At 38.3% G+C, this 14,575-nt stretch overlaps 1 protein-coding gene across 1 annotated transcript; it reads left to right on the plus strand.

The window, feature by feature from the left end:
• Positions 1 to 2,937: 2,937 nt before the first annotated feature.
• Positions 2,938 to 5,808, plus strand: LOC145557744 (uncharacterized). Its single transcript, XM_081618914.1, has 2 exons — positions 2,938 to 3,298; positions 3,455 to 5,808. The coding sequence occupies exons 1-2, from the start codon at positions 2,938 to 2,940 to the stop codon at positions 5,806 to 5,808; spliced, it is 2,715 nt and encodes a 904-aa protein (XP_081475040.1).
• The last annotated feature ends 8,767 nt before the right edge of the window (positions 5,809 to 14,575 follow it).

Here is a 14,575-nt window from a genome sequence, read left to right on the forward strand (position 1 = left end):
TTCTATATGGAAGTTACTAACTCATTCTCAACCTCATCGGGCCGCTAGTCTGAGACATCTCAATGAAGTTTCAATTGATGCATCCATAACATCGGATCAAATGGTAGGACTTATTCATGGAGCCGACCACACTTTAATGTTTACCGACGTTGATCTCCCAGAAAGTGTCAACCATAACAACTCTTTGCACATAACTGTGAAATGTCATGGGTGGACAATACCCCCGGGTACTTATTGACAATGGTTCTGCCATCAATGTATGTCCTTATCGAGTTATGACGAAGCTCGGTTATCAAAAAGAAGATTTGACACCTTCAAGACAGGTTGTTAGGGCTTATGACAATGCCAAAAGGGACGTTTTGGGGTCAATTGAGTTACTTTTGGAATATGGACCAATGGCTAGAAATGTTGAATTTGTGGTAATTGATATTGAAGCGTGCTTTAACCTTTTGCTCGGTAGACCTTGGCTTCATGAGAATAGGGTGGTAGCCTCTACCTTACACCAAAAGGTGAAGCTGCTCACAGATCATGGTGCAGTGACACTTGTGGGTAATCCAGAAGTTATGAATGTTTCTAGTGTTGGAAAATCAGTGCTCCATTTAGATGAAGAAGAGGGTAGTCGATTAGACGAATTCACTATTCATAATATTGGATTTGATTCAAGTAGCTCATGGAAAGAAGAAGAAGAAACGGAGGAAGATCCGAAAGAGGACTTAGAGGAAGACGAAGAAACGGAGGAAGATCCGGAAGAGGACTTAGAGGAAGACGAAGAAACTGAGGAAGATCCGAAAGAAGAAACTGAGGAAGATCCAGAAGAAGAGCTTCAAGAAAATGACAATGATTATGAGGTTAATCCCCAAGGAGCTAGAGATGGAACAAACTGGTCCAATGAAGATGGGGTAGAAGAGGAGCCTAAAACTCCAAAAGACAGCGATCCTTGTTTTAGAGGAGAATCTTGGACAAGTAATTCCTTTAAACATGATGAGGGATCTCGGAAGAGGTCTAGGGCTGAGGATTTTGATTTGGATTTTGATGTCCCGTGTTATAGAAGGTTGGTATACCCGGAGGAGTTGATTCTTTTCCCTAACTACGGGCATGTAGATCGTTATCTTAATCTTCCTCAGTTTGAGAAGTTTAATGGGTTGGGAGATCTTATTCTCCATTTATACAACTTTGTGAACACCTTATACCCTTTAAATGTTCCAGAAGAACATTTTCCTATGTTGTTTAATAGAAGTCTGGGTGGACCCGCATTATCCTGGTATTAAACCTCAGGGGTAACAAGTAAAGGCTCTTGGGGAGAAATAGCTCAAGCATTCAGTGACTGGGCATTTGAATTTCGACAGACTGACACCGAAAAACTGAAGCTAGTGAATATGGAGCAAAGTGACCGGGAATCATTTTCACATCTCTTTTCAAGATGTTCTTACATTCGGGCTCGACTTCGTTTTCCCATAACTGATCGGGAGTTTATGTTGATATTTCTAAGAAAGTTAAATGATTTTTATTATCAACATATGGTCTCCATCAAATACGCCGATCTCTCGCACATGGAGAGACATGGTTACGAAATTGATGCCTATCGACTATAGGAAAGAAGGCCTAAGGTGCACCCTCAAGGTGAAAGAGCCAACAGGAAGATATTCACTCGAATCGACAAACCATTGAGTGTGGTGTACGATCGTTTGAGAAAAAAGGGCATTCTTCGGGAAAAAAGCTATGTGTATTCGATACCACCACATGGGACCGATATGAGACAATATTGCAGTTATTGTCATCTATATGGGCATAGAACCGATACTTGTTACGACCTTAAATGTGCAATCCAGGATCTTATTGATCGTGGGATCATCACTCTAGCCCATCCTAAGTCTAGCGTACCAGAGACAAGCCCGGCACAGCCACAGGCCTCTCAAGCTGATTTGTTCCTTCAACTACTCGAAGAAGGTCGTATCAAGCCACTACCTCGTCGAGCAGGAGCTGATCCTGTTGGACCTAATCTCAACAAATATTGTCACTATCATCAGTTACATGGCCATGATACTAACGAATGTCACGCCCTCCGTTGGTGTATAAAGCGCACAACTGGAATTTCCTGCTCGAATCAGAAAGTGTCCATAAATTCCCTTTCCCTTTGGACACACGAAGATGATCCCACTCTTTTGATTGCTCGTCACTAATCGGACTACGAGAAAGACTGTTGAAAACCTTGAAGCCTAAGGAATCTATACATGGGAAAGGAAGCATCTACAACGACATGGTGACTTCTATCTTACCCTCCATCAAGAAGGATGAATAAAAGGGGTAGTATGAGCACTGTAAACCAAGCATTTTTTTTCCTCTTTATGTTTTCTTTTGGTACAAAGAACTACGTACAGCTTGATCCCCTAAAGCACTATTTCATGATCATACACAAAATTGTACTTGCACGCACATTGTTATTAGGGTACGTAGGCAACTCTGATCGAGTGCAGCTGTTTCAAAAAAAAAAAACCTCCTTCTTCCGTTTTGAACTACGAAGGGTCTGATTCTCCAAAAAAAAAAAAGAGGGAAGAAAAAAAAAAAGTGAAAATACAAAAAAATCTATCTGGAGATACGTAGGCAGCCTTTTGGCGCGACCCGAAATAATTAAAAAGTTTTTTTTTTTGGGAATGAACACCCCACTAACTTATCTAACTTAATAGACGTCCTTTAAAATTTTACCAAAATCTTTTTTTTTCCGCATGCATTTTTGCATTTATCGTTTACTTTTTTTTTTTTAATTATTTTAAAAAAAAAAAGGAGGAAATCCTAATCTTCGGTATGTAATGTTTAGGTATCCTTTGCCAACCAATTACCAACCAAACTCGAAAATCTACTCTACCCTCGGATTCCATTCAAGAAATCCAAGATCCAATACCCCAAACACTTACTAGAGGACTTCAATTGATGGTGAAAATGGGTTATGTTCCAGGAGCTGGTTTAGGACGAAACGGTGAAGGCATGAGGCACCCAATCCCAATAATCGATAAGCGAAATCGTCATGGTTTGGGCTTCGATGAGAACATGGGTTCTAAGGTTATGAAAAAGAAGTCTCTCACTTTGAATGGGCAATTTGTGTTGCAAAATGACACTGAGCCATTTTATGAGTTTCCTGAACCTTGGTATGACTTGGATAAAGAGAAAATTCTCCCTGGGTTAGAAATTTTCTTTGCAGAAGCAAGGAATGAAGAATTTATTAAGAAATGGTTTGATAAGAAACCAGTATTTAAGAAAGATTTTGATTGGGCTGACCATCTAAATCAAGGAGTTCTAAGAGGCTTGTTTTCATTAATTTCTGATTATGAAGTCCGATTGGATCCCATTACGCTTATTACTCCAATAAAAACAGAAGTTGAAAACAATATCCGATCCGAAACTCGAGAACAATTCCCTTTTTTCCCTAAACTATATCCTTTTTAATCCTCTATCTCAGACGGTTATGAAACCGATAGCTCATCATCTAGCCAATCATCTATCCATACACTGCCTGATATCCCATATCATGAAGATATCGATAAAATTACTTGTAAACATATTTGCGTACAAGAAATTGATCTTGATCATGAAGCATTTTCTAATAATGAACTTTTCAATGAACCTAAATCATGTATGACACCCATGGAAGAGTCTATAACTGTAAACATAGGTACGGATAATGATGTAAAAGAAGTCAAGATAGGATCCTCCCTTTCCCTCGATGAACAAAATGCATTTATTATTTTACTTAAAGAATATGTGGATGTGTTTGCATGGTCTTATGCTGATATGCCTGGTGTCGATCGTAGCATTGCTGAACATCGTATACCACTCTATCCCGATAGCAAGCCAAAGCAACAAAAGCTTCGTAGAATGAAACCGGAAGTTTGTCTCAAAGTTAAGGAGGAAATTCAAAAGCAGCTTGATGCCAACTTCATCAAACCAATTAAGCATCCGGAATGGCTGGCGAATGTGGTGGTAGTGCCCAAAAAAGATGGAAGGGTCAGAGTGTGCATTGATTTTAGGGATTTAAATTCAGCATCACCAAAAGACTATTTTCCTTTGCCCCACATTGATGTTCTGGTTGATAACACTGCTGGACAAACCATGTTCTCATTCATGGACGGATTCTCGGGATATAATCAGGTACTTATGTCAGAAGAGGACATGTCCAAAACTTCTTTTATTACCCCATGGGGAACCTTTTGTTATAGAGCAATGCCCTTTGGATTAAAGAATGCTGGGGCAACCTATCAACGGGCTGCAACGACGATTTTGCATGACCTCATCCACGATATTGTGGAGGTTTATGTTGATGACATGATTGTCAAAAGTCATGATCGTGAGACGCACCTTGATGCTTTAAAATCATTCTTCGATGGAATTAGGAAATACAATCTGAGATTGAATCCTCATAAATGTGTATTTGGAGTAACTTCGGGAAAACTTCTAGGCTTCGTCGTAAGTCAAGACGGAATTAAGGTTGATTCTGATAAGGTAAAGGCCATACAAGAGCTTCCTCCGCCAAGGACGGAAAAGGAGATTCGGGGATTTCTTGGTAGAATTCAATATATTAGTAGGTTCATATCGCAATTGACAACCCGGTGTGAACCTATATTCAAGTTACTTAAGAAAAATGTTCCTACAAAATGGAATGACGAATGTCAAGCCTCATTTGATTCAATGAAAGAATACCTCTCCAATCCTCCGGTTTTAATGCCGCCGAAACCAGGGCAGCCCTTGATATTATATCTTACTATTACGGAAACAGCCATGGGAGCTCTTTTGGCACAATACCAAGAGGGTACAAGGAAGGAAATAGCTATCTACTACCTCAGTAAAAAGTTCTTTGAGTATGAAACTAGATACACTCCTTTAGAGAGAGCTTGCATTGCCCTTATTTACGCAACAAAGAAGCTTCGACATTATTTGAAAGCACATACTACTTATCTGGTTTCGAGGTTAGATCCAATTAAGTACATTTTTGAGAAGCCAATCTTGAGTGAAAGAATAGCAAGGTGGCATGCGATATTGTCAGAATTTGACATTCAGTGCGTGAATCAAAAGTCTGTCAAAGGGAGGGCTATATCTGAAGCTTTGGCAGATGGACCTATATCGGGTGATGAATTTGATGATGATTTTCCAGATGAACATATTTTCTGTCTTAGTACGTCACGATGGAAGATGTATTTCGATGGAGCCTCAAATAGAAGGGGAAATGGTGCAGGGGTATTATTGATCGATCCTTATGGAGTACATATTCCTTTCGCTGTGAAGCTTAGTTTCCCAACGACGAATAACACGGCTGAATATGAAGCCTGCATCTATGGAATCAAAGCGGCATTAGCAGCTGGTGCAAAAAATCTCACAGTATACGGTGATTCTTATCTCATAATTTCCCAAACTATTGGAGCTTGGAAAGTTCGGGACGAAAGGTTGCAAATGTACACGGAGTATCTTCAACAATTTATCCCATTCTTTGAAGAAATAGAGTTCAAACATCTCCCTCGCGAACAAAACAGTTTCACCGATGCTTTGACAAATCTGGCGGTAAATTTAACTTGGGACGATGATGTGAAGGTACAGTCGGTAACAATTGTAGAAAAAGAAATTCCAATGGTTAATTTTAAACCAACAATTGCTTTATTAACCCAAGAAGATGATGAGGATGCTTGGTATACTAATGTTAAGAAGTATTTAATCAATGGAGAATATCCTGAAGGAAGTCACAAGAAGGATCAATTGGCCACTACTAGAAATAGGCTAAATTGCGACGGAATGCTTACGACGGACATGTTTTTCCGTCGTTAAGGTGGATATTTTCGACGGAAAACATTTCGTCGCAATTTAGCGACGGAAAATTTCAGTTACGAGGCATTTTCCCTCGTAAAATTTACGAAGGAAATAAATTCCGTCGTAATTTAAAACTTGCGACGGAATATTCCGTCGTAAAGTGTTTTGCGACGGAATATTCCGTCGTAAGTTTTAAATTACGAAGGAATTTATTTCCGTCGTAAATTTTACTGTCATTTTTTGAAAATTAAAATTGCGACCTTGACCTAAAAAAAAAGGGGGAAAGAATTGAAACGCAGAGAGAGAAACTGAAGCAGCGCGAGGAGAGAGAGAAAGAGAAGGAGAGAGAGAAGGAGAGAGGAGAAAGTCGCGGCGGCGGTGGTTTCCTTTTACGCCGGCGACGCCTGTAGACGATGCACATCAGCCGCCGAGAAAGAGAACGGGAAATAGAGAGGAGAAAAAGAACGGGAAAGAAAGAGAGAGGAGAAAGAGAACGGGAAAGAGAAAGATAAGGAGGAAGGGAGGAAGGGAGAGCTGTCGAGCCCTGGTGGTTTCCAGCGAGCCGCCGCGTCTAGGTAAGTGTGTGCAATTGGTCAATTAATTTTTATTATTTTTTTTTTTGCAAAAAAACTACCAACGGCTAACATATAACCACCACAACGCAGCCGCACCTCCATCCCCTAGCCGTGATTGAACCACCTGGTCGTGGTTGTTTCCGGCGATGCCACACCTCCGCCAGACAGTAAGTTGCCTTTGCTTTCCCCCTTTTTTTTCAATTTAATTTTGTTTACTTATAAACCCTTAATTATTTTTTTTTTTTAATTTTGTTGTAGGATTTGTACAATTTTGTTGGTTTAATTGTTAAAAAGAAGTGCAGATCTAAAGGTTAGTTACATTACAAACCCTAATATAATGTATATGTGTATCTTACTTTGGTTGTTAGATAGTGTGTTGGATTATAATTAGAATGTATTCAATAACTTTTAGTTTGGTTAATTTAGTGACATTGGTGATCTCTTATAAGTAATTAATTGCTCCCTTCTCTTTAAAAAAACAATATAATGTTAGTTTGGTTTAGTTTAGTTTAACATAATGTAGTTTAGTTAAGTTTATGTTAATATAATGTGTTTTAGTTTAATTTATTTTAATATAAAGTATCTTATTGTATTTTAGTTTTTTTTAGAAATATGTTAGTTTAATTTAATATATAAAACGGTAGTTTGGTTTGGTTTAGTTTAATATAATATATTAGTTTACTTTGGTTTGGTTTGATTTGGTTTATATTAATAGTATGGTGTTATGATATGTTTCTCTTGTTTAGTTTAATCTTGATATATTTGTTTAATATTATGTATGTTAGTTAAGTATATATATTTTTAAATAAATCTTATAATTAATTAATTGCTCCCTTGATCTTTAAAATAAACAATGTTAGTTTGGTTTAGTTTAGTTTAACATAATGTAGTTTAGTTAATATTATGTTAATATAATGTGTTGTAGTTTAATTTATTTTAATATAAAGTATCTTAATTTAGTTTAGTTTTTTTAGAAATATGTTAGTTTAATTTAATATATAAAACGGTAGTTTGGTTTGGTTTAGTTTAATATGATATATTAGTTTACTTTGGTTTGGTTTGATTTGTTTCTCTTGTTTAGTTTAATCTTGATATATTTGTTTAATATTATGTATGTTAGTTAAGTATATATATTTTTTAAAAAATCATTTGCATAATCATATGCCTAGATACCCGTTCAAGGCATACACATTAGGAGTATGTCTTGAATAGTCCCCGGTTGGGACTGTCCTTGTACGTTTATTCTCACTTAGGTGGTGAATGTATTCCTTTGTTTTAATTCTAAGGAAGATCCTTGCTTGTCATTTCTCTACAATGTTCTCTAGGTACATATATAGGTGTTTCTAATCGCCTATATTGTGTACTCGGGGAACTGTAGGGAGATGATGCCGGATTTTCCATAGAATTGAAATTCTGGCATACATTCACTAGTGAGATTGAACGTACAAGGATGGGTTAGGTTGGAGTGATAAGGACCCTTGGAAATCATTTCTCTTCTCATTTGCATTTCCATAACAGTTTGATCTATAATGAATATATATTGTGCTTTATGACTAATGTGATTAATGGCATATGTGTTAGTTGTGTAGAATTTGTAATCATGAAACGAAAAGAACGTAGCTGGATGTACGAAAGGAAGGTTGGGAATTCTATTAATCCTGAGTTCTTGAAGGGGGTAGATGAATTCCTTAAATATGTGGAAGATCATCCCGAGAGTAGCAACCCGAATGAAGTTAGGTGTCCATGTTTTAAATGCAAAAACAAACGTCTCTGGGATCCAGATACGGTTAAACTTCATTTGTATCGCAGCGGTTTTTTACCTAATTACTACGAGTGGATGTGTCATGGGGATGAGTTTCCAGGAACTCGTAGAAGGGAGTCAAATGAATATCGTGAAATGGTTTTGGATGCCTTTGGTCAGTCTCAAGATCAAGGCCATTCCGAAGAGCCACCTGTTTCATTAGAGGAGGAGCCTAATGCACAAGCCAAGCCATTTTTTGATTTGTTAAGGGCTTCTGAACAACCGTTATACGAAGGGAGTTCATTGTCTGTGTTAGAGATGGCTTCTAGAATCACTAGCCTAAAGTGTGAGTATAATTTTCCGCACATGTGTTGATGGATTTGCTTCTTTGGTTAATGAAGCGATTCCTAACAACAACCACATGGCCGAGACATTCTATGAGGTCAAGAAAATTGTTAAGGGGTTAGAGTTGCCCCATGAAAAGATTCATGCATGCCCGAAAGGATGTATGTTGTTTTGGAAAGATGATGCTCAATTATCTACATGTAGGGTGTGTGGCAGCGACCGATACAAGAAGACTTCTAAAGGTAGCTTAGTGCCTTTGAATGTTCTATTTTATTTCCCTATCACACCTAGGTTGCAAAGGCTTTTTGCAACTAAAAACATTTCTGAGGAAATGACATGGCATGCTAAAAATCCTCGAGTTCAAGGCACAATGGCACACCCTAGCGATAGTGAAGCGTGGAAACACCTAGATAGTTGCTTTCCTGAGTTTGCCTCTGAACCTCGTAATGTTCGACTTGGCCTATGTACGGATGGATTTGCTCCACATGGTCAGTTTGGGGGACAGTATTCATGTTGGCCTGTCATTTTGACCCCTTATAACTTGCCTCCGTCAATGTGTATGAAAAGACAGTTCATGTTTCTTTCGTTACTCGTTCATGGTCCTAAAAACCCTAAGGGCAACTTGGATGTTTACATGCAGCCGCTCATACACGAGTTGAAACAGTTGTGGGAAGTTGGGGCAAATACTTACGATATTTCGAGAAAACAAAATTTCAATCTTCGAGCAGCCATCCTATGGACCGTTAGTGACTTCCCGCCTTATGGTATGTTATCTGGTTGGACCACAGCCGGTAAGAAGGCTTGTCCATATTGCATGGAGAAAAGCAAAGCATTTTGGCTCGAAAATGGTGGTAAGGTTTCTTAGTTTGACTGCCATCGTCAATTCCTTCCGACAAATCATCCTTTTCGAAATAGTAAAAATGCATTTTGTAAAAACAAAGTCGAAAAAGGTTCACCACCTCACATCATGTCAGGAGAGGAACTTTGGGAATGTGTGAAAAACCTCCCGAAAGCAACAGATGGCCCCGAGGCACTGAAACGTCTCAAGAATGCAAAAAAAGGGTGGTTCAAGCAAAGCACTCTATGGGACCTTCCATATTGGAAACATCTGCTTGTTCGTCACAACTTAGATGTCATGCACGTTGAAAAAAACTTTTTTGATCAGTTGATTCACACTATAATGGACGTGAAAAAGCTATCTTGTGACACGCCATCAGCTCGGAATGACATTGCTAAATACTGTAAACGGCCCCAGCTACATCTTCAAGAGGATGATAGAGGAAAAGAATTCATGCCAAAGGCTCCATTTGCTCTTGACAAGGCTCAGAGAAAGGTTTTGTGTGAGTGGGTCAAACAGTTGCGGTTTCCTGATGGTTACGCTTCCAATTTGAGCCGATGCGTTGATTTGCAATCAGGTAAGTTACATGGAATGAAAAGTCATGATTGTCACGTGTTCATGGAGAGGTTGTTGCCCACTGCTTTGAGAGAGTTGCCCCCTACCCATATATGGAATGCAATTACAGAGATAAGCCAATTCTTTCGCGATTTATGTTGCTACACAATTACAGTTAGCGACATGGAGCGATTGGAAAAAAACATAGCTGAGATCCTGTGCAAGCTTGAGAAGGTTTTCCCCCCATCTTTCTTCAACTCCATGGAGCATTTACCAATTCATTTTCCATATGAGGGCAAGTTATGTGGACCTGTTCAATATCGGTGGATGTATCCTTTCGAAAGGTAAATCAAAGGTCCTTTCTCAACTCTTACTTTCATCTCTTTCATTGATTTCCGTTACTTATACTTCTACGGCTACATAAACATAATTACAGGTTCCTCAATCACCTGAAACGAAAAATTGGTAATAAGGCTCGTGTTGAAGGTTCCATATGCAACGCTTATCCCACTGAAGAGATATCAAACTTCTGCTCCAATTACTTTCAGCCCTCAGTTGACACAAAAACACGAGATCTAGGTCGAAATGTGAATGCTGATGTGGAATCCCCGGCTGACAACGATGAAATCCCAGAGCTGTTCACGGTGGATAAGGGTCGTGTGTCAAATTTGGGTAAAACTCGGTATTTAGATGACAAGGAACTCGAACGTGCTCATTTGTTCGTTTTAAGAAATACCGGCATTCTTGGTGAATACGAAAGGTATACCATGTGTCATTAATCTATTAGGCAGTTTGAGGACTACATTCTTAGTACTCGAACTTATTTGCGTCGAGAAGATGTCATGGAGAAATGCGAAAGTGAATTCCCTGATTGGTTTCATCACAAGGTGATAATACTTTTCGAACATTGCATATCGATTAATTTGTGATAATATAATATAATATATTTCATTTCAATTAGTGTGACGCTTGTATTCGTAACGGTTATAGGTGAGAGAACAAAAACCAAGTTCTGATGTGTTGCGAGCATTGTCTATGAGGCCTTTCAAGCGTGTTCGAACTTGGAACTAGATATTTGTCGGTGGCTTTAATTTCCACACACAGTCCTATGGCAAACACAAATCTACGATGAATTATGGGGTGTGTGTCTCAAGTGAGGACGGTGGAGAGTACTTTGGCATTTTAAACGACATAATTGAACTTGTCTACACCGGTCCCGAAAAAGAGTACAAGACTATTTTGTTTAGTTGTAGTTGGATGGATTGTGGTAAAGGAATGAACATTCATGAACAATACAAGCTTGTCGAAGTAAATCATACTAAGAAGTATCCCAAGTATGATCCATTTGTCTTATCTTACCAAGTGTCTCAAGTGTATTATGCATCTTACCCTAGCCTTAAACGTGATCGGGTTCAATGGTGGGCTGTATTTAGAACTCAAGCAAGGTCGGTGATTGATGCTCCGGTGGATTTAGAGTTTTTGCAGGGTCCTTCACCACAAGTACATGCAACGCTTTGTCCACCAAATGACATTCCAGACTATGAGCTTGATAGTGATGATGATGATGACGATGGCTTTATTATCTCAAGCGATGAAGAAGAAGAAGAAAGCATTGGCTCCAGTGACAGTGACGAAGAAGAGGACATCGATGTATTTTTAGATGACACTAATGATAGTAATAATGATAGTGATAATGATAGTGGTAGTAGTGATAAGAGTAATGAAGAGGAGAATATGTAGTTACTCCTTTAACTATTGTCTTCGAATGTTTAGTTTTTAATGACTACTCGGACTTGTAATATTGCATTACATTTTTGGTCTCATTTTATTATTTTAATGTCTTATGGATCTAATTTATGAATTTATAATGTGCGATTATGGTACTAACAACTTTTTCAGGTGGTCATCATGGGAGGAGGAAATAAAGGAGAAACGTCCAAGAGGAGAAAGTGTAAGGGGAAATCTCAGGTTGTACGTGTTGACGAGGATGAGTCAATGGAGGAAGAGGAGGCACATGATTTGGGGGCCTCTCAAGAAATCGTCAGGAATGTACAAGGGCAACAGGAGCAACAGCAGCATCAGGAACAGGAGCTACAGGACCCGCATCCTAATGACTTGCTAGAGTTGGACCCTTCCACACTTTGGTGCGTATGTATTTGTATAATGAAATATCCTTAAATTCGTATTTACTTTGATAAAGTGAATTTGTATTACTTTAACCATGTTTTGTTCACTTTTTGTTGATTATCTACTTACATGAATGTCTATCCTTTATTATAGGTTTAATGATAAACATATTCGAAGGCTAGATTCTCATTTCACAATATTGAAAGGTTTGTTGTATCATAAGAGTTTCGATGGAAATTTGCAATTATGCATCGATAGGGAGCAGACACAAAGGATCATGGAAGAGGTACATGGGGGAGAATGTGGGCCTCACATGAATGGACGAATGCTTGCTCGGAAGATTCTGCGAGCAGGGTATTATTGGACCACTTTGGAAAGTGATTGCATCCATTTCGTATGAACATGCAAAAGATGTCAGCTATTTGCAAACCTTAATCATATGCCGCCAGTTAGCCTGAATAATTTTACTTCTCCATGGCCTTTTTCCAGCTGGGGCATAGATATCATTGGGCAAATACATCTGTAGACACCTAAAAATGTCTCCCCAAAACCAAACCCGATGATAAATAACCTTTCACCGCCACTGTTGGTCGGGTTTAGTATTTAATCCCGAGAGTGCCTAAAAAATCGTATTTTATAAAATTCTTATTTTTGAAAGGTCCATGGATTAGTCTTGGTATTTGCTAAAAGCATAGTTTTAATTTTAGCCCAAGCTTGTTAATTAATTTTAAGCCCAAACCTTTTTATTTTATTATTTTATTATTTATTTTTGGCCCAAATATTTTATTTATTTTTATTTCATTATTTTCTTATTTTAGCCCGAATAATAAAAGTCAGGAAAAAGCCCAAAATTATCAATCGGCACTTAAAAAGCCGAAAGAAATTAGGGTTAAAAATGAATTTAGACGGAAAAATGGACTAGAACTGACCGTATCACGGTACAGCCTGACCGTGTCACGGGAACCCTTCCCGTCTGCTGTGACACGGGAAGTTCCGTGTCCTTTCCGCGTAAACCCTTAACGCGTTTTCCGATCCGTTTTCTGGAAATTTCCCGCGTCACTCCAAAACTGACCGTGTCACGGGAATGTGTACCGTCTGACGGTACAGTCTGACCATGTCACGGTACAGTCTGACCGTGTCACGGGATACTTTTTTAGGGTTTTTATCATTTTAGGGTTCCGTGTGCTCCCTCAGCACATTTCCCTATAAATACCCCCTCATTTCTGATGTACGGGGCAACCAGAATTGGATTATTCTTAATTTCTCTCTTCTATGCTCTTAACCTAAACACTAGCCTACCCTTTTCGCTTCAAAATTCCTTCTTCAAGCACTCAAAGGAGTCCATATTTTACTCGAGGTTCTGTCCTTAAACCAAGGCGTGAAAGGTAGAATCGTTTGAGGGTTTGGCCCCAAAATCAACTTTATTTAATTTAATTTAATTTAATTATTTTTTTATTTCCTTGAAGTTACTAACTCGTTTATTATTTTGTAGTTGCAAACAAACAGATTCAAAGTAAGGATCATGCTCTTTTTATTATTTTTCTAACGATTTTTATGTTGTTGGAATTGTGATTAAATTGGTTTTATATTAATATTGATTCTATTATTTATTTTGATCACTATATTGCATGTTTAAAGGGAATACGTAATTGAAAATCACGACTAATAAGATAATTTGGACAACCGGTTTAGGATCCTTTTAATCTTATTATTAATTGAAGTGATCACCAAATTTTTAGAATTATGTGTGCATTAATATTAAACCAATTTAGTTAAATAATAGTTTTGAGAGAATTGAATTATTGTTTGTATGCCTTTGAGATCACAGGAATGCTTTTCAATATAAGAATCGAGTAGAGGCCAATACGGGCGAATGTGACTCCATGACTCACTTCGTACTATCATCCCCGATCCTCCTTTCGTGGTTCCGAACCATATGGAGTTAATAATCTCATGGATTATGAATGGGGTGTAACCTTCACGGGTCAATCGTTGTTGCCTATCGTTGTCCCTTATCGTGGTTGCCTTTTTATGATCCGTGAACGGTTTACAAGTTCCTAAAAAACTTGTTGGCGGCTCCCTACTTTATTTGTCCCTAATCGTAATGTCAATTCCCACTTCCTATGAGTGCCAAGCATATTCACCACATGTTTAACGTAGGCGCACTTCAAACGACGCCTACAACATCCGAAAGCTTCGAACGGGCATCAATATATATTGGTTGCTGTCGATTATTTTTTTAAATGGGTGGAGGTATCATCATATTCGAAACTAGGGGCAAAACAAGTTTCAAAATTTGTAATCAATAACATTATATGTCGGTATGGGGTACCTTTTGAAATTATTTCCGACAATGGTTCGCAATTTTAAGGCCATCTCAAAGAAACCCTTGAGAAGTACAAAATTAGACATCACCAATCATCACCATATCGTCCTCAAACCAATGGAGATGTTGAAGCAGCTAACAAAACCATTAAGACGATAATCGCCAAGATGATAGATAGGGCTCGAGAATGGCCCGATAAACTTCCCTACGCACTTTGGGGATACAGAATTTCCATTTGAACACCAACTGGGACTACTCCATATTCTTTGGTATATGGA

This window comes from Chenopodium album, chromosome 9, assembly GCF_948465745.1.
Source record: "Chenopodium album chromosome 9, dcCheAlbu1.1, whole genome shotgun sequence".
NCBI lineage: Eukaryota > Viridiplantae > Streptophyta > Magnoliopsida > Caryophyllales > Amaranthaceae > Chenopodium > Chenopodium album.